Source organism: Taurulus bubalis (assembly GCF_910589615.1).
Source record: "Taurulus bubalis genome assembly, chromosome: 4".
In the NCBI taxonomy this organism is placed as follows: Eukaryota; Metazoa; Chordata; class Actinopteri; order Perciformes; family Cottidae; genus Taurulus; species Taurulus bubalis.
The window spans coordinates 5,528,101-5,553,222 of record NC_136592.1 but is presented as its reverse complement, the minus strand read 5'-3'; the positions used below and the strand labels follow the sequence as shown (position 1 = coordinate 5,553,222).

The window sequence follows — 25,122 nt, the reverse complement described above, 5'->3', positions numbered from 1 at the left end:
GGTGGGGCGAGAGGATGTTGATGTCCCGGACAGGAAGACGGACAAACAAAAGGTCTGCCGAACTGACCGTGGACACAAACTGGAGAGCCCGAGCCCCAGCTATAGTTTGCCAAATCTGAAAAAAGTCGCTGTAAAAACAAGCATGGTCTGTGTTCACAAAGGACTGTTACTCAACACGCAGCGCTACCGTCGCAGCTCTACTATGCGGTAGTTTCTGGAAAGGAATATTGTCGGAATGAGCAGTTGATGTAAAATAGTCATATCATACAACAAATGTTGTCTTTCATTTATCAGATTGACAAACACAATAACTGATGTGAGGAATTTGATTTGTTTTATAAGATTGAAACCTGAATGTCTTTGGGATTTGTACAGTTGAAACAAGCGACTGGGAGTCATCACCGTGGGTGTTTTTTATTTGGATTTCTCCTTTAATAATTGTCATGATTAGCGTATGACTTCTATAATTATGGCCAAAATAACGTGATCCGTGCGGTTCACGGTGAGCTTTGAGCACCGAATTATAAATCAGTCTATCCTTGAGTTCAGTTGACCGTTGTTTAAAATTTGAAGAAATTCCCTTGAGGCGTTCCTGAAGTATTGTGTTGATGCGACTGAGGCGAACAGTTCGGGAAAGCTAAAAGCATAATGCCGACAATAAGGACATGTTAGTTTCTCAAACCGCAACAACCGATATTTCCGTTTCTTCTTCGATGTATCGGCTCATTAGCTCTCAAATAAATCAATCAGTTTACACATAAACAGTCTATCCCAAAGACAAAAAGACCTTGGATTTATACAAACGGTTTATATGGCACTCTACACACAGACCAGACAAGGTGTCTGAACCAGGAGCACATGGCTCTTGTTCTTGTCTTTGCTTTCAGACAGGCGTTGTTTCCACGGCAACCACACACAGAAGCCATCCTTTGCAGTGTGCGTGTGCGTCGCCACGCCGGTGTAACGCGCGTGTGTGTGTTTTACGAGAGACGGATGGGCTCCTGTTTTTTTCTTTTTTAAACATTTCAGGGCGGATGAAGCGGACCGGGTTGAGTAATAGAGTAAATAGAGGACAGGAGAGAGAGAGAGAGAGAAAGAGAGAGAGAGAGAGAGAGAGAGAGAGAGAGAGAGAGAGAAGCCTGGCAGGGCCGTCACACCAACAACGGAGCGTAAACACAGAAAAACTGATGGTGCCGTCTGCTGTGTGTAAAGAACACTTTGAGGCGTTCACATTTAAACTACCTTAAAGTCCCTTCCACCTGGTCCTGTTACTTTTCTGTTTCTCTGGTTCTCCTGCCTGCTGAGCCTCTTCTCCATTCCTTTATGCGGTTTGGAGATGATTCACTGACACTGGAGATTTTGTACCAACGAGGTGGGTTTAGATTGGTCGAAAAATGTCTGCAAACACACGACCCGATCAACTCGGGAAGCAGGTCGACCCGCTGAGCCGCCGGCCTTTACTCCGCGGTCGCTAGTGCAAATATGTACAGAAGCTCTGCGGCGGAGACGGTTGGTCTGCTGGGCCGACAGAGAGGAGCGACAGCTACACGAGAAGAGCGACAATCACGATCCGTGCTCACCCACCGGGGCTCCAGACCACCCAGAAGGTTGCAACAGAGAAATCCAAAACAAATGCTTTTTTCTCCTGCTGCTGGAATGCAAAGCACAAACAGACGAATCTGTTCAGACGGGAGTCGTTGGGGTGAATTGTTCTGAAGTGGGAGGTTGATTATTGCATTTATTTAGGGGTCTAACCAACTGAAAAAGTTTGGGACTTACAAGGCCAAACGCTACAAGGCCTCAGGATTTTCTGTGGAATGTGAATTTAAGGTAGGGCTGCGACTACTGAGTATCTTCATGATGGATTAGTCATTTGGTCTGTGAAATATCAGAAATGAGTGTAAGATGCCCATCACAGCTCCCTTCACACATCACGCCAAAACAGTATAGATTGATAAATCACACCACAGTTAAGAGGAAACATTTACATTTTTAGGGTGTTCTGTCCTTTTAATCTGAAAGTAAGGCAGCCTTAAATCCAAGTCAACAATCCACTGTTGGTTTGGACTTTTGGCTTGATAATCAAAAAGCTTTCTGTCGTTTGACAGTTTATTAATCGACCAATCATTTCAGTTTTAATTTGAGCAGAATGCTGACAAAACACTTTTGGATCACTTCTATATTGCTTTTTTTTCTTTGCTTTTTTTAAATCATTGCTCATTACAGTAGAGGGAAAGTACCATACCCTCCGTATCGGGCTGAGTATTGGCTCAAAATGTTCAATACTAATCAGCACCGATATGAAAATGTAGAGTTGGAGCATTTAATCAATACGTTTCCATCCTCCTTCTCAAATCTACCAAATGTTTTCACAGGCAACCTGCATACTGTGTTCCTACCGCTTTATAATACTGATATGTATAGAAGTTTAACTGGGAGACTTCCGCTAGATCTCTTCTCCAGTGAAGAGTCGCCACCACTCTGGTCTTGTTGAACTATATAAAAAAAGAGTGACGTTTCATATTTCTCGCAAATGATCCTTTGGCCACGCAACAGCCACAATGTTTACTTTAGCCGCTTCGTGGGGATCAGCGTTGATTACCTGCGGCCGATACAATCTGCCACTGAGAGAGTGAACTGAAATACGAGACGCCGCTTCCCTGGAAGAGCGCGGAGGTATGACACCCGGTCTGAGCCTCCTGGGTTTCACCGTGACATTCCGGTCAGAAGCTTCAGCTCTTTTGTCCTGGTGACCTCTGGGAAACCCAGAATGCCCTTGAACAAGTAAAACACATGTACATTGTGTGCATTACAGTAGGTCACAATAATAGGGAGACAAATAAGTGGCGTTTCCTTCAAAAACAAGAGGCGAGAACGGTTTCTCGACCCCTTTTTTGGGAATGAATTCTTAGAGGCCTCGCAAAAAGATGCCTCTCTACCACGAGAGACACCTTGCTGCCTCTATTCCTCTGTGACACGATCCACGTGAGGCTGATCCCAAGACGACCACGACTCAGCACAAGAAGACCACGTCCCAGTGGGCTCAAGACTCAGCACAAGAAGACCACGTCCCAGTGGGCGCACACAACCGGTACAGAAGGTTCACTGGGGTTTCCCTCAGTGAACCTTCTGGGCTCTGCAGCCACGGGTAAATGCATCCTTCTGGGATGCCATTGTGGTTACAGTTGTTCTGGATGAGAGTCAATGCAAAGGATTAAGTTACTGCACTTGCAGAAATATACATACTGTATATATTTTTTAGTTTTTTTATTGTCTCTTCTGCAGCTGGGACATTCATATATTCAGGATTTCTGGAGGAGCAAATCTGACCTAAAGGGGTTCCCCCACTTTGGGAACCTCTTTGCTACAGGCTGCTTTTCTGGAGCTCAGCCATGTTTTCCCTTATTGCAGGTAGTTACACATTTACAACAACAAAAACGAGTTAAACAAACAAAAAGTCAATAAGCTACGAGGGAAGAGGAGAATAAAAATACCCGAGTGTGAACTTCACGGCGGCTGCAACAGTCAAAAGTGCCTTTTTCTTTGTAGCAACAATGTGTCAGACGTCATGGATGAAGCCCAACTCTCTCCTCTAACACGCGCAGCTCTCTGTCCGTTGCTTGTTAAAACACAAAATGCCGTGGCTCGTGGAGAGAAAATATGAAGAACGAGATGGTTCTCGGGTCATTTGACACCAGCGGACTCAGTCAAACTATCGGCGGTGACAACAGACGCAGAGGAGAACGTACCGTACAGGAAGCCCCGGTGGAGACGGTTGTTTTATCCTGAAATACGTGTCTTAATCCCGGCAAAGCAGTTGAAGGTTCCCACCTTTTCTTTTCTTTTTCTTCCAGCAGCCAAACCTCAGTCTGCTAGCTGCTCTCTTTCTGCTTCTTCTCTTTTTTTTCTCCACTGTGTTCTGGATGTTAAAAAAAAAAAAACGTCGTTCTCGCGGAGGAGAGAAAACGGGCGGGTCTTGAGCGCTTACGGAAAAGCCGTCTGACCAATCGGCTGTCGATATGACAATGATGTCCTGCCTTCAGCCAATCGGGTTCCGTTTCCAACACAAAGCCGAGCGCTCATTGGTTGGCAGAGTGAAGCCCTCCCAGTTGAAATTACTACAGCACCGGGAGAAGAGCTGGTGGAATGTGATCTTCTTCACCTGAGGCTGCGGGACCACGTGACAACTACCGTTAGACCGGAGATACCGGAGATACCTCAGATATCCAGAAGTTATCTGCCTTCAAACTAGAGTCGTACGGCACAGCTTTAATATCTAATATGTGTTGTTGTTTCTGTTTTGCTGATTGCTCTCTTTAGGTCTTATCTCAATGAGACAGCCTGATTAAATGAAGGTTTAATTAAAGAAAATAAAAATCAGCCAAATAAGTTATACAATTTAACACAGTTCATACTTTCGATGCATTTTTGTTGTTTAAAAAAATTGAAATATGTTTTCTGTTATGATTATTATTCATTCAAGCATTTATTTTGTTATTAAACATATACATGACTATTGACTGAAAACAAAGGATGTCCAATTCATCCGGATCCTTTAACATTGCGTATCTCTACCGAGTCTGATATTGTTACTATATTTGTTTTGTCATTTTCCCCAAATAAAATAGCATGTGCATGCTTAAACAGCCTATATGTTTGACAGCAGAGACCAGCTCTGCTTTCAGAAATATATATCCTGCATGGTTTCCTGTGATGATTTCCCTTGGTGTGCTTTTGTGCAGCATGCTAAAATATTTTTTTTGGAGGGGGACCAGGTCTATTGCTTAGGGGGCTTTTTACACGTCTGGGCTTTGGGCCCATTGTTATAATATGTCAATAATTAAAGAGCTCTTCGACTGAAAAGATGTATGTGTCATAAAAAGTCTAAATACCTCCTGTGTCTTGGAACGTTACACTGGTCTCGACGAGTGCTGAACCCAAAACAACAACAACACAGCAGCTAAGTCTCCTGAGATTCTATCAATTATGACAAGAGTTTGACAGATGTGTGAGGAAAAACCCACCACTGGTGCCCCCTGGTGGCAAATAAAAGAAAAAAACTGTTCATACTGTAATTTCTTTCCTAGATAAACGGTTCTGTGTTGTTTTCCCTCCCGATAGGTCAATGGCCTCTTTGTGGTCATTTTGGCACGAAACTCAAACGATCAAGGTCTTTGTTTAGAGGTAGAAATTGACAATGCTCTTGGAGACAGGGCGTCTTGATCAGGTAAACGAAGGAAGACCTTACAGCTGATGTCTGTTGGTGCTGCATGAAAAATACTGGACCCCCAGTATCATGCATGCAGCCCAGGAAAATATGTGTACCTCTCATCTATCATTTGGCACGGGCTGCAAATGCTGATGCGGTGATCTGTAGTGACCTATTGAACTCTCTGGTGCTTTTAATTCCCTGATTCCATTCAATGATTCATATTCTCATCTGCTGGACCTATTTGGTTTTTCTTTCTGATATGAGTTATCAATTCGCTGCATACTCTACACACAATGTAAATGCTCATTTCCATTTGTTTCATGCATCTTACAGAGGAGGAAAAAGCATGGGGATTTGTAGTCACCCTCACTCTTTCAGGATACACATTTGATGACATCAAAATGAAAAGTTGCAGTGATGCCAAGAGGATGATTTTTTTATTTAAATGTTTTCGATACTGCAATTACGTCGTCTTTGTAATGGTTGATGGGAGTGGGGATGGAGCTATTTGTTTCCTCCCTCTCTGACGTGCCGGAAAAAGACGAGCTCAGAGATTTTTGCTTTTGGTTTTGACTTTGGCAGCATCCAGTTAGCGTGGGTACCACCGGAAACACAAGGCTGCTCCCTTCAAATTAAAAGCCCCCACAATACATATCATTAGCGTGAGGAAAAGACTGTTGCGACGACACGTGATAAGGTATGGTGCAGTTCATTTTACGTCACAAATCACAGGAGCTAAATAGACGAAGGCCAAGCAATGTTGATGATGAACACTATTGTCATTACTATCCTACATAAAACGTTTGGAAAATAAATGGCAAAGAGTAACTCTCTGGTTAAAAACATTTGGAAAAATCGCTTCTTTTGTTGCCTGCTAAACAGTAAAATATATATATATATGTGAACCATTTTATGGATTATACTTTTTTTTTTCTGACACAAGGACACGCTTGATAGCCGCTGTAGCGTTATTTTGAAAAACGTTCAACCGGAAGTCGTACTTGTTATGGGACAGTCCCGCCCGTTAGCTTGATAACCGTGTCCTGCTTCCATCCAGTGTGAAAACACAGGTAACAGCTCGAGCTATTTCAGCAACGTATTTGTTTTTTCTGATGTTGTATTGTGCTTATTATAAACAACATCAGCGCAGTACGTGACCCGCCAGTATCATGCGGGACGTATTTTCCATTCGCGGCCACACATCCGCTATCTGTCGAAGTAAAGTTCACTTCCAGCGTTAGCCGGCGGGGCTAGATTAGCATTAGCCATGCTACCGATAGCAAACGTGTTATCTAACGTTAGCTTCAAACTCCCCCAGGTTAACGGTGGGTTAATTTAACGAGCTCCGCTCCGCACGTGCACTACAAACGTTAACTACCATTCAGTTACAGGTAACGCTACAATTATGAGGTGCATGCTGCGCATGGAGCTAAAGTGACGTTAGCTACCTAGCTAGCGGGACCAGGAACCGTACGCGCCGTTCTGTCACACCAGGCTCCCTTTGAAATGTCCAACATTTAAGCTCACCTCGTCGATCTAACGAACCGTTTCCCCGACAGTACGCCCAACACGGCTGTTAGTGATATGTAGAATGAGGAATCTTGCTATTCGGCGTTAGCGTTATAATACAGGTGCGTACCCTTTTAGTGTTTAAACTAACTTTTTTGTTACGTTAGCAACCAACCGGGGATCAACAGACCGGGTCAAGTATGCGACGTTTAAAGATCTTACGTTACGCCCTTACAGGTGTGTGTGTGTGTGTGTGTGTGTGTGTGTGTGTGTGTGTGTGTGTGTGTGTGTGTGTGTTGGTGTTTTTCTTCTTTCTCGAAGGTAGAGGTTTAAAAAAAGCTGTTCAACCCGAAAGTGTTCTCCGTACAGTGGGTTCGCTACGCTAGCAGCGTGGCTAGTTATGCGGAGCACTGCAGCGAAGTTTCTCTGCTCTTACTCGACCCGCTGGAGAGTTTTTTATATCCCCAACTCCAACCGGTCCACGGTAACTTTAGCAGCAACACTTGGCAACGACAGATATGTGACGTGTTTGACCGACTGGGAGTCAACGCGAGGACGATAAAGTAAACGTTTCGTAGGCCCGAGACGCCGGGTCGTGCGGGTGTTTGGTTTTTTTTTGACACCGCCGTGCGCAGCGCTGACATTTTTGGACACACGTGGTTGACCTGCCGACGAATAGGTCTCAATTTGGGTGTTTAGTCACGTGGCAGCGCCTACTGTAAAGGCTAAGCACGCTCTCTGAGAAGTTGTATTTGTTGTTGTTGTCTGAACACTGTGTTGTTGACGTCTACTGTTGCGCATCAACTAAAGATGGAAAGGAGTGCTTCTGTCCCTCTGACATCTGGTCTGCACGTCAGCAGGTGGACAGAAATGACGCAGATGGAATTAATGTAATACTGATTAGTTTTTTTTGATAATACAACTAAAATAAAAGCTGTCGTTTCCTTTTTTTAAAAATGTCAAATAGTTATTGTCAGTGGTACGCAGTCTCTTCCTCTTTGACGCTTGAGAGAGACGGGGGTAATTAAACATTAATAAATAATATAACCAAGCCCTACAGGAAAGGATAGACTGCGGAGGTAACTTCCCAGAGTTGTGCATCTCCATTCTCTCATAGTGCAGTGGTTTGGTGTGTGATAAGCCTCCTGGGTGTATGACTCAAAACAGAACATCTGGATCACATGTTATCGTCTCACCCAATACCCAAAGAAGCGCACACACCATTTTACCCCTCCCCTTTCTTTTTGACTACAGATACTAGTATTTGGTTCATGCAGTAAATCTCATGTCTGTGTTCTAACGGGTCTGCTTTCACCATGAAGCTTGCGATCGGCACCGATGGAGACGACGGGAGTTTGTGAGATCGACGTGGCGACCAGGAGAATAGTGGGAGGTAGCGACTCTCCCCACGACCTGGACAGCCCATGTCAGGTAAACAAGCACCAGCGACATGTGTTTTTCAGTTAGTTTTGTGGACACTCACACTGGTCACGCCATTTATGTTGGTTTCAAGTGAAAATGTTCACGAGTTGCAATAAATTAGCTGGAACTGTATCGCTTGTTTTTTTGGTTGAAATCAGAAAGTGTCAGATCAGAAAATCTGTAAACGAGAACTAAAATCTTCCCAGACATTTCAGTTTGTCCTACGCTATGTGAGCGACGGTTCCATCCAGCAGGCGCAGCTCCTTCTTTGGTGGAGCGGCTCGGTGAAAACTGCTCCTCCAATGTGGTTTTATTGTGTCATCAGGAGCAGGTGGCAGAGTTTGGTTTGGCGCTGTGCTGTGCCGAGGAGGAGAGGGGCGAAACGCCGGGCCGAGAGGACAGCCCCAGCGACCTGGGGGAGGCCGAGCTCGACCCCGGAGGAGACCTCAAGACCACAGGGGACAAGGCCTTGGGTAGGAACGCTGCCCCGTGTCTCACGAGCACCTGGAGAGGCGCGCTTTTAAGTTCTTCATCGGCGCCCAAGTCATATTTCTTTTTTTTTTATTTATCGCGTTTTATTGAAATCAGAACCGTAGCATTAACTGTAATAAATGCATCACTTTAATACTCGCCGTTACTTGAACAGATAGGTGCCATTTGAACTGTTACGTATTCCATATCTCAATGACCATAAACTCAGCAACAGGTGTGCATGAATACATTCGGTGTAATGGTTATGCAGGCATGCCCTTTATGCAGTTCAATAGAAAGGTATCGGTGGTTGTTTGCTCGAAAGAACATTTTTACAAATCTATATATTTGTTGCATACATACGATGAAAACACAACGGTATCTTTGGAATAATAGATTTTCAGTTTGACCATTTCTAAAAACGTATCCTCTTACAACAAGAGGAACATAAAAATAACCTTTGGTATATTATTGTTCAGAATAATGCTCAGACAAAAATAATTCAGGCTGCTTCATTTTTTTCCCACATTTTGTTCAGCTGCAGCCTCGTGAATGACTGAGCATGTCTACTGGGGCTGTACAGTGAAAGCATCCCCACACGTTCTTTTTTTTTTCCTCATGTTGTTGTGGATTTCTGTTCCAGGGAAGGAGGTTGTTCTTCTGATGCAGGCTCTAAACTCCCTCGCCACTCCTGAGGAGAAGCTAGCGGCTTTGTGCAAGACGTATGCAGACCTGGTGAGCTGAATATCTGCATCTCTGCACTTGATCAGTCAGACTTGGCTTCTAACCTTTCTCTAGAATGTCAGATTTATGGGTTCCCTGTTTGTTTGTTTACTGTAAATTAAACGCAAGACTAATTCACTGTATTTTATAGATGAATAAGTGTGATTTTATTTATCTACGAAAGGTTTAAAAAGACAGTTTAACCATAATGCGAGCCCCTTGGTGCTGATTTTGTGTGTTCAGTTGGAGGAGAGCCGCTGCATGCAGAAGCGGCTGAAAGCCCTGCAGAAGAAACAGTCTCAGATCGTGAAGGAGAAGATCCACCTGCAGGGCGAGCACAGCAAGGCCATCCTGGCCCGCAGCAAGCTGGAGAGCCTCTGCAGGGAGCTGCAGAGACACAACAAGACTCTGAAGGTACACCTCGGCCTACTTTATTCCCTCATTGTGAACATGAGTTTATGTCTCGGTCTCTAGTTTCAAGTCTTCAAAACAGCATGATGTTCATTTAGTAAATGATGCTCCATTTAGAGTCAAATAGACCATAAAGCAGGGTATGCTATAGGGCGGGGCTACCTTCTGATTGACAGGTCGCTGCCAGAGTCGTAGACGGCGTCACTTCCTTTCACTGCAAAAATAAACAAGTCGATGAGTACAGCTCGTAGTTTAGTGCCGCCATGAAAGACGAACCAGTGGAGCGGTGTGGTCTTTGTGTCTCTAGCGTCTTTAATTCTGGTCACGATCCAGCCTGTGATACTAAAGGACCTTTTTGAAGTGTCACACATGTCCAAGGCTCAGCGCTTCTCTGCTTACGTGCCGCCATTTGCTGCCGTTAAACTACTTGTTGCTCCCCTCCGCCTCAGGAGGAAAACGGCCAACGGTCCAGGGAGTACGAGGAGCAGCGGAAGGAGGCCATGCTGCACTTCCAGATGACCCTGAGTGACATCGAGGTGCAGATGGAGCAGCACAGCTCCCACAACACCAAGCTGAGGCAGGAGAACATGGAGCTGGCCGAGAAGCTCAAGAAGCTCATCGAGCAGTACGAGCTGCGAGAGGAGGTACGGCTGCACAAAGCAAAACATGGATTTAAATAATTAAAGAGTAGTAAGACCATTAATATTCTTTTAGGTGAACATTAGTATAGCAGAAAACTGTTTGGAATATACAGATAGATTCAGGTCGTGAGCACGTCGTTAAGGCTGCTAAACAAAGGGTTCTCCCCCCTCTCTCTTGCAGCATATAGACAAGGTGTTCAAGCACAAGGAGCTCCAGCAGCAGCTGATGGACGCCAAGCTGCAGAGGATCACGGAGATGATGAGAGAGGTGGAGGAGAAGCAGCAGAGGGAGAGAGACTTTGTGAGTACACGCAGGGTTCCAAGAAGGGCAGACATTTCCAAAATGAAAAGGTGTTTAACGGTGTTGGGGATGATGCACTGACTGCACTGTGACGCTGCAGCTGCTGAAGGACGCCACGGCGTCCAGGCGCAAGTGTGAGCTGATGAAGGAGCAAGAGACGCAGCTCAAACGGCAGGTACGTACCCGCTGGAGCGCAGGGCTTTTTGTTTTCCGCGGGGATATACCGCGGAAGCCTCCTGGAAAGGTTTGAGAATGACCTCTTCTCGTCCTCAGCTCTCCCTGTACATGGACAAGTTCGAGGAGTTTCAGAGCACCTTGGCTAAAAGCAACGAAGTCTTCACCACTTTCAGACAGGAGATGGAGAAGGTGACTGCCGGCCTTCCTGTCAGAGGCTAGTGTTTTTATTTTGTTCACCCCTTTTCCTGCCACTAACGGTCTGGCTTTGCCTCCTAGATGACCAAGAAGATCAAGAAGCTGGAGAAGGAAACGACGCAGTGGAGGACCAAGTGGGAAAGCAACAACCAGGCGCTGCTGCAGATGGCCGAGGAGGTGACGCTCTTCTCTTTGCTTCGGGAGCACAGAGCTGCTGTGGACTCTTTCAGGTGTACTCGGGACAGAAAGCAAATCTGGACGCGCGTTTATTCACCCCAAACAGCCGTAAGCTAGCTGCAGAGACGGGCTCTTTCTCTTTCCTCCAGCCGTCACGTTTTACGGAGGTAGATGAATAAAAGATAGTCTTTCGCTCAGATTGAAACACAAACTCGCTATTCAGATTTGCAGCCTCTGAACTTTTGCTTTTTTTTTAAATTTATGGCGACTGTCTGATTTTATTTAGTTATGGGGATGTCAGTCAAAGTTGCCTTTAGGTCACGAAAAGGACATTTTATTCTGTTCCGGCTCCTTTTGGTTTCAGAGATCGCTTGACTCCAGATCCACTTGCAAGTTTCTCGCAGAGCTTTCAGTCCCCCAGGGGCCTCGTGATTAAAAGCCCTGACAAACTAATCTTCTCTCACGAGCCAGTGACTTCACTGAAAATGAACCTCTGACGCTCACGGTGTGTTGTTTTGTGTCGTAGAAAACTCTGCGCGACGGACACTTCAAGGCCCTGCAGGGGAAGCTGGAGCTGCTGGAGCGGCTGTGCAGAGCCCTGCAGAAGGAGAGGAACGACCTCAACAACCAGCTCAGCCTCCTCCAGGAGCCGGGGGACAAGGGGGCCCAGCCTCAGGAGGACGAGAAGAAGGAGGACGTGGAGGAGGAGGACGTGGAGGGCTCGGCACAGGACGACGAGCCAGAGACGGGGGCCGTCCACCAGGCTCCCAGACCGCCTGAACGGGACCCCACACCAGCTGCTACGGATACAACCACTACTGCTGCTACGCCGACAACGAGCCAGCCTGCAGACACCTCACAGCAGGACTAATACGCGTGTGTGTGTTTGTGTGCGTGTGTGTGTGTGTGTGTGAGATCGGAGGGCTCCTCACACCTCCAGCCTAGTTCCTGTAACTAGCCATAAAAAAAACATCTTCATTGGGGAAGACTAGAGATTTCTTTTTCCCTTCTGTTTAAGTTGCTAGACTTGCCTCTCTGGGTTTCCGCACTGAAACTGAGCCCCGTGTCTTTTTTTTTTTTTGGTGCGATAGTCAAAGAGGAATAAAATGATTGTATCAAGGACTCTGTTCTAAAAACGTTGCCCACGTTTACTCTGGATGTAGTGATCGGCTTCACGGTACTCCCCGTTTCCTACCGTAACCGTGTCTTTCATAGGAGATTTCCATTGACGCCGTTTTATTTCTCCCTTCACATGGTCTCTCCCTGTAATGTCTCATTGGAAAATTCCAGTTTGATTTAAACTAAAAGTGTGTTGTCACACACACAGTCATGGTTCACTTCATGTCTTACTGGTGTGATGGGACGCAGTGTCGAACAGGAGCTTATTGTCATCCGTATGTTTCCATCACATCCCAACCTGGAGACATTTCTGTTTATTAAAAACGATGTCTAGTTAGAAGGGTGGCCACTTTATCCCCAATTTTTTTTTTTTTTTAAATAATCCATCTCTAATACTCAGTTTGTCTGCATTGGCCCAATACTAGAGCGGGGGGGAGTCTCTGACGGCGTGGAAAGAACCGTAACACCAAACCATCCAAGTGATGCGTGGAGGCGTTTGGGACTCTTGCATGCGACACCAAAGATTGAAAAACAGTGACTTTGTCACATAAATAAATAAAAGATTTATTAACATCGTTGTATGATGCATCTGAAACTTAAAACTTGGGTTTGATAGTTCCACCTCCCGTTTTACCGGTTTTCTGACCCGCCTGTAAGTGTAGTAACAGGAGGAAAACATGGGGAAATTAATGATACCGGTCAAGACAATTATTTTTGTTGCGGGCTTGTAGCCCACTTGAGGGACAACCAGTGAAGAGGGTTTTTTTGTCTTCTGAACAGCCTTCATCCCCTGAGAACGTATTCTCCGTAAATTGTTAGGAGAAACGACACATGGGAATAATGGGGCCTCGACATCTAGGACACTTAATACTCAGAAGATTGAAAGGGACTTTTTTTCTGATGCATTTTGAATAAAAGGATATTTTATCTTTCGCTTCGTCTGCATCTGGAACCTCAGTCTTTCATTGGTGGGTACAATTAGATCGGCACTTTTTGGCAACTTTAAATAAAGCCAATTTTAAAAAAAAAAGTTGCAGAACGGATGTGAACGCATACAGGGTCAGGTGGTGTGTGTAACTTACTTTGGGTCAGTACAGGTCTCGTAGTCCGAGGGAAGACTTTTCAGCATCATTTCCTCTTTCTTTGGCGTTGCCCCAGATTGACTCTCAGGTAATGTCAAAATCTACCTCTGCAGGTGAGACTAACTGTGAAGAGGTGCGAGTCGCCGTAGCTTCAGAGAGCTCTATTTTTACTATTTAAAACAATGGAACAAACCGCGAGCCCACACCCTCTTTGATTGTAAAACGTTCTTGAAGTCCTGTCTTGCTTTTCCAATAAACATTTTGTAGAATTTGCCACGGCTGGATTTATTTATTGGGTCTTGTGTCATTCCTCAGAGTAAAGTTAACAGGAGTAATTTGCACCTGCAGCATTTGTTTTGTTTTCAATTGAGAAATGGAAAAACATCATTGAAAAGTTATAAAAGTTTTATTGCAATTTGTGGTGCAGGAAACAAAACAATTTCACATTATGTAACAACAGAAAGGAGAAGGAAACATGTTTGTTTTTTCCCCCTCAAGTGCACTAATTTACCCCACACCTTTCACTCGATACTGAAGAGTTTATGTACCTTTATAACAGGAGGCAAACACAGCAGGGGATTCCTCTTCAAAGGGCCGACATGAATGTGTCGGATGGGTACGATTTATTATGGGATAAAGTATGAAAGACTGGAGAGGGGCATTTCGGGTCATCTTCACCTGTCCAGGTTTTTATTGGTTTCTGAAGCAAAGTCAAAATGTAAAATGACACGTTCTCCTTGCATGAGCCCTTCGACTGGTCTTACAACAGCTTACTGTGACTTAGTGCACATGAAGGTTTTCTGTACTTTAGAGTCTTCAAAGCCCCCCCACACACACCAGAGATACTACCACCTGAGCAGGTACAACATGTTCAACTCCTCTCCCGCGTGCCGACATGCCGCTGGTGAAGTCAGCGAGGAGCTGGAATCCAACCGCCTTGTCCACGCCGTCTCCGACTCTTAATGTTCGTTCGTGTGGAGAGCAGACTTTTACTTTTGCACTTGATAAGCCGGGGAGGGGTGATGACGGGCTGGGTGTCGGGGAAGGAAGGGAGGGAGAGACGGGGAGGCGATAGCCGGCTTATGAACCCTGAGCCTCCAGCTCTGATGCGGGGGTGTTGTCCGGCTCCTCGTCGTTGTAGATATTCTCCGCCTGGGAGGTGGAAGAGGACAAAACACTTAACGATGTAGAACGACAGCAAAAGGTTCTCCGACCTGGGTTCACACACACGTTGACCAATGGATTTCCATGATCAAACATTTTGTGAAAGCTCGGTGTAAACATGAAAGTGTGAGTAAATGTAGTATTTAAAGTAACTGAGAATTCCAAAGCATACAGTAAACCTCAAATGAGAGACAATAGTTTGATTAAAAGAATAAACACTGATATAGATGCCTGTACGTATGCCTGCTTATATTTCAAGGACTTCCAGGCCTGGAAATAACCATTTTAAAATTCCATGACTTTTCCAGGTGACCGTAAGAACCCCGTCCCACAACGCTGGCTTGCAGAAAAGGTTTCTACTTCAGCTTAATATCCTGACGTCTGAACCGGTCCCCTCAGTGGCAGCTTGAAACACACCATCTTTAGCTAATTAATACACAGTTCATCTGGTGAAACACACGTCTTAAGAATGTACCAGCGAGTTAAGATGCACGGGGTTAGCTCTGAGGTCCGAGTGGAGCCATCAGAGTCCCGAAGAGGACACACTGTGCACTCACCATCTGCCAGACTTGCATGATGTTGTCCTCGGACACCGAGCAGATGACCCAGGGCTCGTTGGGGTTCCAGGAGAAGTCGGAGATCTTGGCTGTGTGGCCGCCGTGGATGAACTGATGGGGGCAAATTAGAGGATAAGCATTTTAATAACAGCCAGAAATAAAGAGGTGAGCATGAGAAAAGGTCGCTGCTACGTTGCGTCATTGACCAATGGCTGCCGACTCTTCATTGTAGGGCATCACTTACCAGCAGCTCCGGTGGGCCGTCCTCAGCATCTTCTGCCGACTGCTCCTCCCCAATTTTACTAGAAAAATGTAATACATAAAGAAATCAGGCAAAACTTATTTTATGGTGTAGTTTACTCTTCAATATGCTGCGGATCCAGTGTGATCACAAATATCCATCACATCGTGTGTTGGCTAACTGACAAATCAGCTGCACACAAACACGACTCCAAGTTAATCCTGTTGCTCTGTAAAGAAAGTCCACCTGATTTATCAATGTTGTGTTAATCCCAAATGGTTAAAAAAATTAAAAAAAAAACAGTTTTGATTGAAGAGGCCACAAACATAAAAAAAAGGAATACAAATGTTTGTGTTTTATGTAAATAAAAGACTAATATATCATGATAATACCAGTATTGGTCAGCCTGAGGGTTAATATTTAAAACCAGACGATGGACGTGTCACGGTTCCTCTTACAGATACGGAGGTGAGCTGCTGAGGGCGCTTCGTACCTGAGATCCCAGACGTTGAGACGGCGGTCGGTGCCGCTGGAGGCCAGGATCGTCTCGTTGTGAGGAGACCATTGGACCTAATGAATCGGGACAGTTGGTCACTGGCGCGCTCATACAGCAACGTGGGCGACTTTTCTTTTTGGGTTAAAAACTCTCATTAGGCCTAGAAGCTGTTCCATGTAACACAAAACACTCGTAACTTAATCAATATACCGACACAACTAACATTCCTGTTGGACTGCCACATGTTTCTGTTTAGCAGACAGATCTTAACTTTTATCTTAAGGCTCAACTTTTCATTTACAGGCTGCTTGGGTCTGTTAAAATGCAGCAGATAATATTATTCATCCGATAGACTTTAACTCAGCAGCAAGGCAGCCGGTAGTTTACACGCTTCTCCTCACTTGCTGGAACTATTGAAAAGGTAATGAGGTCACATTTGGACATGAGCTTTGTGTTTACATTATCTACATGATGTGGATCGTTTTCCAATGTAGTTAGTCTCATGATGCTAGTTTGAGTGGCTCCCACAGGAATTCAGCGGTCCCCAATAAAATGGATGGTTTTGTTGAACTGTAGTCTTTAACTGTTTATCGTTAAATGGTTATAATTACGGTTTCATTAAAAGCTCTAAATCGAGTCATACACCACTAAACTAGAGTTTAGTGTTAAACTTGGTTGCCTCCTCTTCTAGTCTCTCATACGTTTTACTAAATCTAAATATTATACATACATATATATATATTTATATATATTAAGAGTCACTTTATTTACGTTTTTCCTTTCACTCATTGAGACTCTGTGCGAGATGTTGTTTCACAGACGGTAAAAATAACGCAGGCGCCTGCTGGTCAAAATACTTTTTCCAATAACGCGGCATGAGTGAAGAAAGCGTCGTTCAGAGGCCAGGCGGGTTTATTTACCGAGGACTAAGTTTGTAGCCTTGATCTTTGAAACGGTCTCGTTCGTCTCAGCGGTGATGAGACGAATGAGACCATGAACACAGGATCTCGTCTGCGTAAGACAGATGCTCACGGGAGCCGTGGCTCGGTTTCTTTTGACACAGATTTGTTGACCACAAAGCAGAATTATCAGGGAGGAAAAACGGGTTCGTCCCACAGATGAGTGGGTCGTGAGTTTACTGCGTTCTTTTGGATTTTACACTACTTTTTGTTGACCTAACCAATAAATACATAAAAAAAAAACGTATTTTTCTTACCTGGAAGATTTCATCTTTGTGGGACTCAAAGGAGTGGAGCTTCAGTTTGAGGTTCCTCAGATCCCACAGCGCAACAGTCTGAGCGAAACAAAACCAGCGTTGCGATAAACATGAACATTAAATACAACATTATTCCAACGTGTTCAATTATCGTGCAGAGTGCATCTCCTCGTCTCTACCTTATCAGCAGAACCAGTGGCGAGAATGAACTCGCTGTAGGGGTTGAAGCTCAGACAGTTGACCTCGGCAGTGTGAGCATCGACCGCGTGGCTGGCTTTGGTTGTGGTGCTGGACCGGGTGTCCCATCTGGTGGAGGATTGAGGAGAGTCAGAGGCAGTGGGGGACATCGATGTATTTGTTTAGAACTAAAAACAATAACAAATCTCTTGCCCCTGTTCAAAAAAACTCAGACGGCCACTCACATCATAAGTTTCTGGTCGTCAGCCACTGAGCCGAACAGGGACTCGTGGAGCAAATGCCAGGAGACGTCCTCCACCACGGCCGTGTGGCCGGTGAAGACGGTCTTGGCGTCCACGATCTTCCCTTCCTTTGGACCGGCGCCGATGTCCCATAGACAGATGGTCTGCAGAGTAACGAGAGGGGGAGGAGCACCGGACATGATTTATTTCCCCTTGCTACAGTGAACAGTTACAAAAGGTGGGAAAGCGCTGCATCACTTGGCACACCAACAACTTTACTGCAGTACTTTAATTTTTTTAATTTATACTTAATATACTGCTACTTATACCTTTTTTTCACGTTATTTTGACTAAATGGATAAGCTTACAGAATACTATTGTATGTGATAGACTGCACTACCCAACGGTATATAAAGGAGTTCAAATGCATGGAAAGTACATGCATTATATGGAGTAATACAAGCAAAATGTTAATGTATATTCTTCTAAAAGATGTGAGAACATTCTAAATAAATGTAATCTGGGCTTCATCAGTGGAACATGTTTGGTTCGCAGGTTTTACACACAGTAAGCACTTTATATTTCTTAGTGATTGGTGACCGGCAGCCCCTAAAGAGAGCTACATAACCCATAAGCCATGTAACCCTACAGTTTTGGAATAAGCATATCTTTATTTTTACTGTAGTTCACATTGTGAACTACAGGAAGATGTCTTTTCTCAAAACTTGCACCGTCTGAAGAGAATCAGCGTCTTTCCATTGACCGTGTGTGTGTGTGTGTGTGTGTGTGTGTGTGTGTGTAATCAGTCTGAACAGCCCTTTGGACTCTTGCTAGAAAACCAGGAAGTGAAGGCTTTTACTTCTCATCACTTACGTGGTCGTCGGAGGCGCTGAGCAGGTTGCCGCTGAGGTTGGGATTCCAGGAGAGGCCATACCCTTCTTTCTGGTGGCCTTTCAGCCTGAGGTCAGGACTACACTCCCCACTGGGATCTGAAACGCATACAGTAACACCTTGTTCACCATCACCATGTGCCATTCGCTGGAGTCGTGCGCACTCGGGTGCACGTAGTGATCGAACCTGGCTTTGATGGGTGCTTGGTGTAGTCGAAGACCAGCACGTCACAGGTGGGAGTCTTGGTGGCGATGATGCAGTGGTTCTGGGGCATGTAGCGGGCTCGGTTGACCTCTCCCTCGTGATTGATCTTGATCTCGATCTCAATCTTCCCGCTTACTGAACCAAATCCGCCAAACTCTGACAAGAGAATACAATCGGAATGAAGCACATTCAAGGTAGGCAATGGACACATAACAACTGCAGGTTGAACCTTGGTTGGTCAGTCTATTTCACTATGAATGCAGAATGTTTTATCTCTCCTCGGTTTTCTTGCTGAGGCCCGTCTATAATTTACTCAACGCTGCCAACGCTCGTTCCAGCTATAAGTGCAACAAAATCCGCTGGTTAGCGAGACCGTGAAATTCATCTGACACATGTTTGGTTTGATTGTAGCTAAAATCAAGACACACGTGGAGTTGGAAGAGCAGCACACGAGGCAACGGGAATGGCTGTGAAAAGGGGATGCGGACAGTCCAAAAATGAACACCATGGCGACAAAAAGGGCTGCAAAGACCTGCACTCTTCCTAAATAGTGGAGTCCAAGGGTAAATAAAAATGAACTAATGAAAAAAAAATGATATATATTCTTTATTTTGGAGACAGTGTTTTAGAAAAATAAACTTGTTAATCTAAAAATAAATATCTGTTGTCCTAGACGCTTATTTTGCATTTGTTAGATTAATATAAAACCAGTTATTATATCGGTATCTGTCACAGCAAATAGATAATTATTGGCAAAATTTGTTTCGGCCAATCAAAGAAAGCCATTCCTCGTGAATGTGCTAAAGCTGACGACCAGTCCCACGGTTCTTTTCTGAGAGACGGTTGCAGCAGCAGCAGTTGTACTCGAGCACGATTTAGGAGCAGGACTTAAAAATTAAAAAGGAGAGAACTCACAGACCAATATGTAGTGAACTAGTATGTCACTCCATTTCGCAGTATGCTTGTTTTTGTGTGTCGTGAGTTTTTTAGACTTTGACTGTACCTCAGCATTGTTTATCCCGTGACGACACTAACATACTAATACTACCTCTGGCAACAGAGTCAAGGAGCAGTGAGCTTCATCACACCGACACACAGCTGGGCAACATACCTGCTGGAAGACAGAATAAAACAGTTTCAGCATCAAGACAGAATGGAACACGACTCGGGTCTTGACTCATTAATACTTTCCCTCACCATATGAAGTGTCAGAGCCAAGTTTAAACCAGGTTCTGACAAGGCCAGTGTCTATCATAACTCACACGATTAGTAGCTGTGCAAATATTTTATGAAGCCCTCCAGAGGCACACCACGTATTTCGGTGAGAACCAATGAATGTTAAAATAATACAAATATTACATTGTCAACTTGTTTATGTAAATACCTACTCCCCTGACCGTACAACGTAAGAAATCACTATTAAGGTGGTAACACACAACTACTATTCGGATGCGTGTGAGTATTCCACTGCAGTACTCCAGCAGGGTAACTCCCGGGTTTATTTACCTCCTTTCTCGCTGTCGTAGTGAGAGGCATCGAACTGGGCGTCATCATTCGGTACCTGGACGCTGGCGATCACAAGGTGGTTTTGCTCATCCGATGTATGGGTCCCCAAAACCAGCCTGTGAACGGCGTAGTCCTTCCCCTCTGGCCTGCAGAATTCCACAAAATAGACACACTATTAATCCACACTCTGTAGCCAAGATCGCTTTGCCTTTCGGTTTTAACATTAGAGTAGGGCTTTTGGTATGTTGAGTACTGCTGTGTATACAAATACTTCAAAGGTTATCACAGAGAACGTGGGGGAGATTGACCAGCGATTGCCAGGTGTTGCCTTTGATGCAACGCTTTGTCGTTGGCAAACCCAAGGAGAGGAGGACCAAGATAAATAGAGCAGGAAAATCACCAGCAAAAAAAAAAAAAAAAAATGACAGAGGACAGTGTTTGTTTTGTTTTTTTATCTCGAGAGAACAAGCAGCTTGGCAGACACACTTCATGAGCAGTAAGATGGAGACCATGTAAATACCTGTTGACATCTGGAAGCCACTGGACAGTGAGGCTGGGCCACTCCAGCGCATGAGTCATCACCAGGTCATACAGGAAAGGTGTGTTTTTCTTCCAGATCTTGTACTCCTCATTGATGACTCGTTCCTCCACCGCATCGTCGTACACTTCAGCAGAACAAAACGGGATAAGTCACAGGTGTGTGTGTGTGTGTGTGTATATATATATATATATATATATATATATATATATATATATATATATATATATATATATATATAGCAGCAGCTACTGTTATTTCCCCTTTAGTATAACTATGTATTCACAGTGGGAAAGTTGATCAGGCGCATACAGGTAACTAACCTACAGTTGTATTTGATGCATAACCAGTCTGGTCCTGCTGGAGCCACTGGGGGCTCAAGACGTCAAACCAAACTATTTAGACTTATAGCTGGGAGCGTATTCTGTGTTATTAACCATCTTTCCGAGGTACAGAAGTGGTATTGCTTGCTAACCCTCACTAACGTTTCAGCGTATTTCAGTTGTGGCGGCGTCACAACACGCAAACACTTCCGTAAGTTGAAATAAATGCTTGTTTGGTGCATTGGATGTAATTATACTGGATTTAGAGAGTAGAGGTTTGACATGACGTGTTTAATTTTTTTTTTTTAAACAGCACACAACGGGCTAAAACCAATAACCCCCCCTCCCCGATAGGACTTGAGCGTTACTAAGCTAGCATGTCATGCTAGCACCCATCTCTAGAGTTAACGGCCGTGGCGCGCGCACAAAGCGGTACACGCGGGCCACCGCTTTCTACGACAGGTACTTGTGATAAACCTACCCTCTTTATCCGCCATGTTTCAAACTCTGCGCTTCGTCACGATGCTCGGAAGCAAAGCAACGGGTGGACGCTGTTTTTTAATGAATACCGCGGTTCCCCTCGCGAGCGCTTCTTTGGTTGTACCACTACAAAAGTAGGCTCCTTCCTTTTCAGCGCCGAATTACTCGATACCTATTGCGCATGCGTCGGTCCTCGCACACCAACGAGGTTCAGCATTGCGCGCGAAATGCGCATTCGGGAGAAATGACTGCGCAGACGTGGCCCTGCTCAAATCCCACCACCTGATAATATATATATATATATATATATATATATATATATATATATATATATATATATATATATATATATATATATATATATATAAATATACACACATTTAAGTTTTGCTACCTCGTCAAAAATATCCACAATCCATTCACATGAACCTTTGCGTCACGGTTTTAGATTTTTTTAAAGTACTCAGAAATAACATGGGCAGAAAATGCAAATGTAAAAATTGAAAGCAGACAATTAAACAGATAATAAGTTTAATCATAATATATAAATGGCGCTGCATTGGCTACAGTGTGAGTATCACTGAATAATGCATGCATGCACAATTTATGATGATATCCTATCCATTCTTCACCGATGTAAGAATTTGTAGTTTGCGGTGTGTAATGAGTGTTATAGCCTCACTCCGCATTCCAATGAGTTTATTTTGTAAAAGTATTGTCCATAAACAGCGAAAAACAGTTTACAGTAAATTACAAACCTTGAAAATGCAAACAAACGTGTTCCAAATTATACGAGCATAACAAAGATCTGAAGGATATTAATAAATTAAATGTTTAGAAATAGAATGAGTTAACATACACAAGGTGGTGTCCGCTATCATAAAAAAAAAAAGGTTTATCTCTCATGACAACAATAGCGGAAGCAAAGTAAAGGCAACTGGCACAGAGGTTAAAGACATGTAGCCTGGTGTCATCTTTAGTCAGTCGAAGGAAACTGTCCAAATTTTGGGAATTCAAAAATGCATTATCACATGGACCCTTCGTCCCGTGTGTCAGATGAAAAAACATTTTCCCAGCTCTCATTTCCCTTAGATAGTTCAGTTTACTGTCTGTTTCAGACATTGAGAAAAAGCAACAGAAAGAAAGAAAAAAGTGGAACAGTGTATTCTTTTTTCAAAATAGCTGATTTTAAACTGAGAACCAATGGAAACCTATTTTATTTAAGAGTAGAGCATGCCACTATAAAAAAAAGTGATGAAATATACAGTGATCTTTTTCACAGATACACAGAAGAACAGATGTATCACTTTCCCATAAAAAGATGAGACCTAGAGCAGTCCGAGTAGAATACTGGTCCTATATTCTACGACAAGAGTAAAATATACAGTTATAGGTAATTTGCGAGTCACAATGTGTAACCCAGTTGTGCACAACACTTCATACATTTATCTATGTATTTACCATTCTTCTTTTTTTTGGTTACATAAAAGAGTAACATATATGGTGATGGGTAATGCTTGAAAGTTACTAAATATTCCCTAACTCCCTCCCATAATTATTCTCGTAAAAAAGCTTTCAAGCTACAACGAGTGATCAGTACAATGCAATACCCAACATATATCATAGATGGCAGGAGATATATATATATATATATATATATATATATATATATATATATATATATATATATATATATATATATATATATATATATATATATATATATATATACATACATACACACATACATATACATATGTACATATATATATACACATATGTACATATGGAGTTCTTACCAAATGCATCTGTACACAGGTGATCAGGAGTGATGCAATACAGATAGGTATAAATACGGATCGATGGCTATCTACACGTTGTATGATCATGAAATAGAACACGAGCCACTCCAACCCACGGTTTCATCGGGCCTAAACGTGACGTGACACGATTGTATGACATCATGTCACATGCAGAGTAGAGATGCACTGATACTGTATTTCTATTGTAACAGAATTCACAAACTACTGTTCATAATGAACAAATATAACAAGTCACTTTTCAACACCAATTAAAGAGGCAGTAAGTAATCTACTGTGATGTATTTAGAGAGAGTGACGGGGCTGTGGATAAATACTACTGACTCTTTCACTTTGAAAAGTGGTGAGAACTTTAGATAAAAACCAACCATGTCACATCCTGTTTCAGAGCTTTTGTTAATGAAAGGTAAATGGCGAATTAATTTATGTCAAAATTCAACTGTTAGAGTTTTGTCACAAAGTCTTAAAGTTATCTCGTAACCTTAAAGGCTGAGAATGAGTAGGATTTGTCGGTTGCAGGTACGTAAACACGACATTCAAAGTAGGCCCCTCCTCCCCAGGCTCCACAAGGCTAGAAGCCACGCCCACTGCCATGCAATCAGCATGATGATCGCGATTTTTTAGCCTCCTCTTGGATGCGTGCTTAAGATCTGGCACACATTTTTAGATACGTTGGCGCAAAGAAACAGCAAAATAAGAAAATACAGGCAGAGGGGGCTCTGCAGATACGGACACCGCCGCATACTTCTAGTGGGGCCCAAGTGACGATTGAAAGGGATTATTTTTGGGAATAACTCCAAACATTTCTGTTTTTCGGAAAATCCGACTCATTCGCCTCTAAAGCCTTTAAACTCTGATGGTCATGAAGTGCATTAGCCCAATCCTGAAGAAGTTGTGGTAGCTAAACAACCTTTTTCCATTATTTCAATCACGTTGTGATTTTTGCATCGTGACAACGAGTGCATATTGTTTTTCCCTTCTGTATGAAATTGTCCATACCAAAGATTCCTATGAATATATTCCTGTCTATTCCGACGGGACAATTTAGCAAACAGCTCAAATTATTGATGCAGTTAACGTTTTCCTCGTTAAGACTATCTTGAAAGGGCTTTAAATGATTGTTTTGGTCGAGTGTAGTCAGTGTAATCAGAAATAAGTGTACATGTACAACAAGAAATAGGCAAACAATGGACATTTTACTACAATGTTTTCCAGTGAAGCAACAGATTTAGTTCTACTCTTGCGGTTATTAAAAAGGGGCAAAGGGAGCCGCCCACCTATTGCTCAACAAACAAGTGTCACTTAACAGGTTACACCTTCAATTTCAACATATTATTCCGATTGGGTTATGTATGGTAGTGTGAGCCGAGTAAAGAAAAAGCTCCTTATGAACACAGCGAACATTATCACAACGCGTACTTGTTGCCAATAGACCACGATAAAAGTCAAGTACTTAATGCCCCTTTAGATTATCCTATACTTCACGTTTATTTCACAATATAAACTCACAAGCATTCAGAGTCACTGGATGAAAGCGAAATACATATCCTAAGCTGTCTATTTTAGAGAGTTCAGGACAACAAAACTTGTGACGCGACCCGTGGCATTACGTTTCAGCGCCTGTTTTAGCGGTTATACCCTGGCGTCCAACGCGATGGCCACCACACACCAGCATCAGCAGGGGCGCGTCTTTCATACAAAACACAAACTGGAAGTCCGACGGAGAGGTGGAGGTGACGATGGCTCATGGTGCTGATGAGAAAATCCTGTCGTTGATTCACCCTGCCAACGTCACGGCTACAAGGGATGATGTCACGCTTTCTTCAC

At 43.7% G+C, this 25,122-nt stretch overlaps 3 protein-coding genes across 3 annotated transcripts in view; 1 reads left to right on the top strand and 2 right to left on the bottom strand.

Moving 5' to 3' along the window:
• Positions 1-3,891, bottom strand: part of ccdc102a (coiled-coil domain containing 102A) — a gene marked incomplete at its 3' end in the record, with an annotated part of 52,752 nt that extends 48,861 nt beyond the window's left edge. Inside the window, exon 1 of the mRNA XM_079216642.1 lies at positions 3,750-3,891. The remainder of the gene's footprint in view (positions 1-3,749) is intronic.
• A 4,168-nt stretch (positions 3,892-8,059) lies between these two features.
• On the top strand, positions 8,060-12,280 carry txlng (taxilin gamma; the record flags this gene model as incomplete). The annotated part of the gene is made up of 10 exons (XM_079216718.1): positions 8,060-8,152; positions 8,469-8,616; positions 9,258-9,349; positions 9,581-9,751; positions 10,198-10,392; positions 10,571-10,690; positions 10,791-10,865; positions 10,964-11,056; positions 11,144-11,239; positions 11,766-12,280. The coding sequence occupies 10 exons, from the start codon at positions 8,060-8,062 to the stop codon at positions 12,108-12,110; spliced, it is 1,428 nt and encodes a 475-aa protein (XP_079072844.1). The 3' UTR covers positions 12,111-12,280.
• A 1,549-nt stretch (positions 12,281-13,829) lies between these two features.
• Positions 13,830-21,583, bottom strand: LOC306735782 (histone-binding protein RBBP7). Its single transcript, XM_079217338.1, has 12 exons — positions 21,477-21,583; positions 20,655-20,799; positions 20,135-20,280; positions 18,611-18,844; positions 18,407-18,522; positions 17,537-17,697; positions 17,294-17,420; positions 17,115-17,192; positions 15,896-15,972; positions 15,406-15,463; positions 15,162-15,272; positions 13,830-14,592 (listed from the first exon to the last, which is right to left on the bottom strand). Exons 1-12 carry the CDS (start codon positions 21,490-21,492, stop codon positions 14,521-14,523), a joined length of 1,341 nt encoding a protein of 446 aa, XP_079073464.1. The 5' UTR covers positions 21,493-21,583; the 3' UTR covers positions 13,830-14,520.
• Positions 21,584-25,122: the final 3,539 nt, after the last annotated feature.

What these genes read in the sequence shown, in the direction of transcription:
- LOC306735782 (XM_079217338.1), bottom strand. An exon ending in TGGCTTCCAGATGTCAACAG is followed by an intron (nt 20,281 to 20,654) that starts GTATTTACATGG and finishes GGAATTCTGCAG; the next exon opens with GCCAGAGGGGAAGGACTACG. An exon ending in TCAGCGCCTCCGACGACCAC is followed by an intron (nt 17,698 to 18,406) that starts GTAAGTGATGAG and finishes GTTACTCTGCAG; the next exon opens with ACCATCTGTCTATGGGACAT.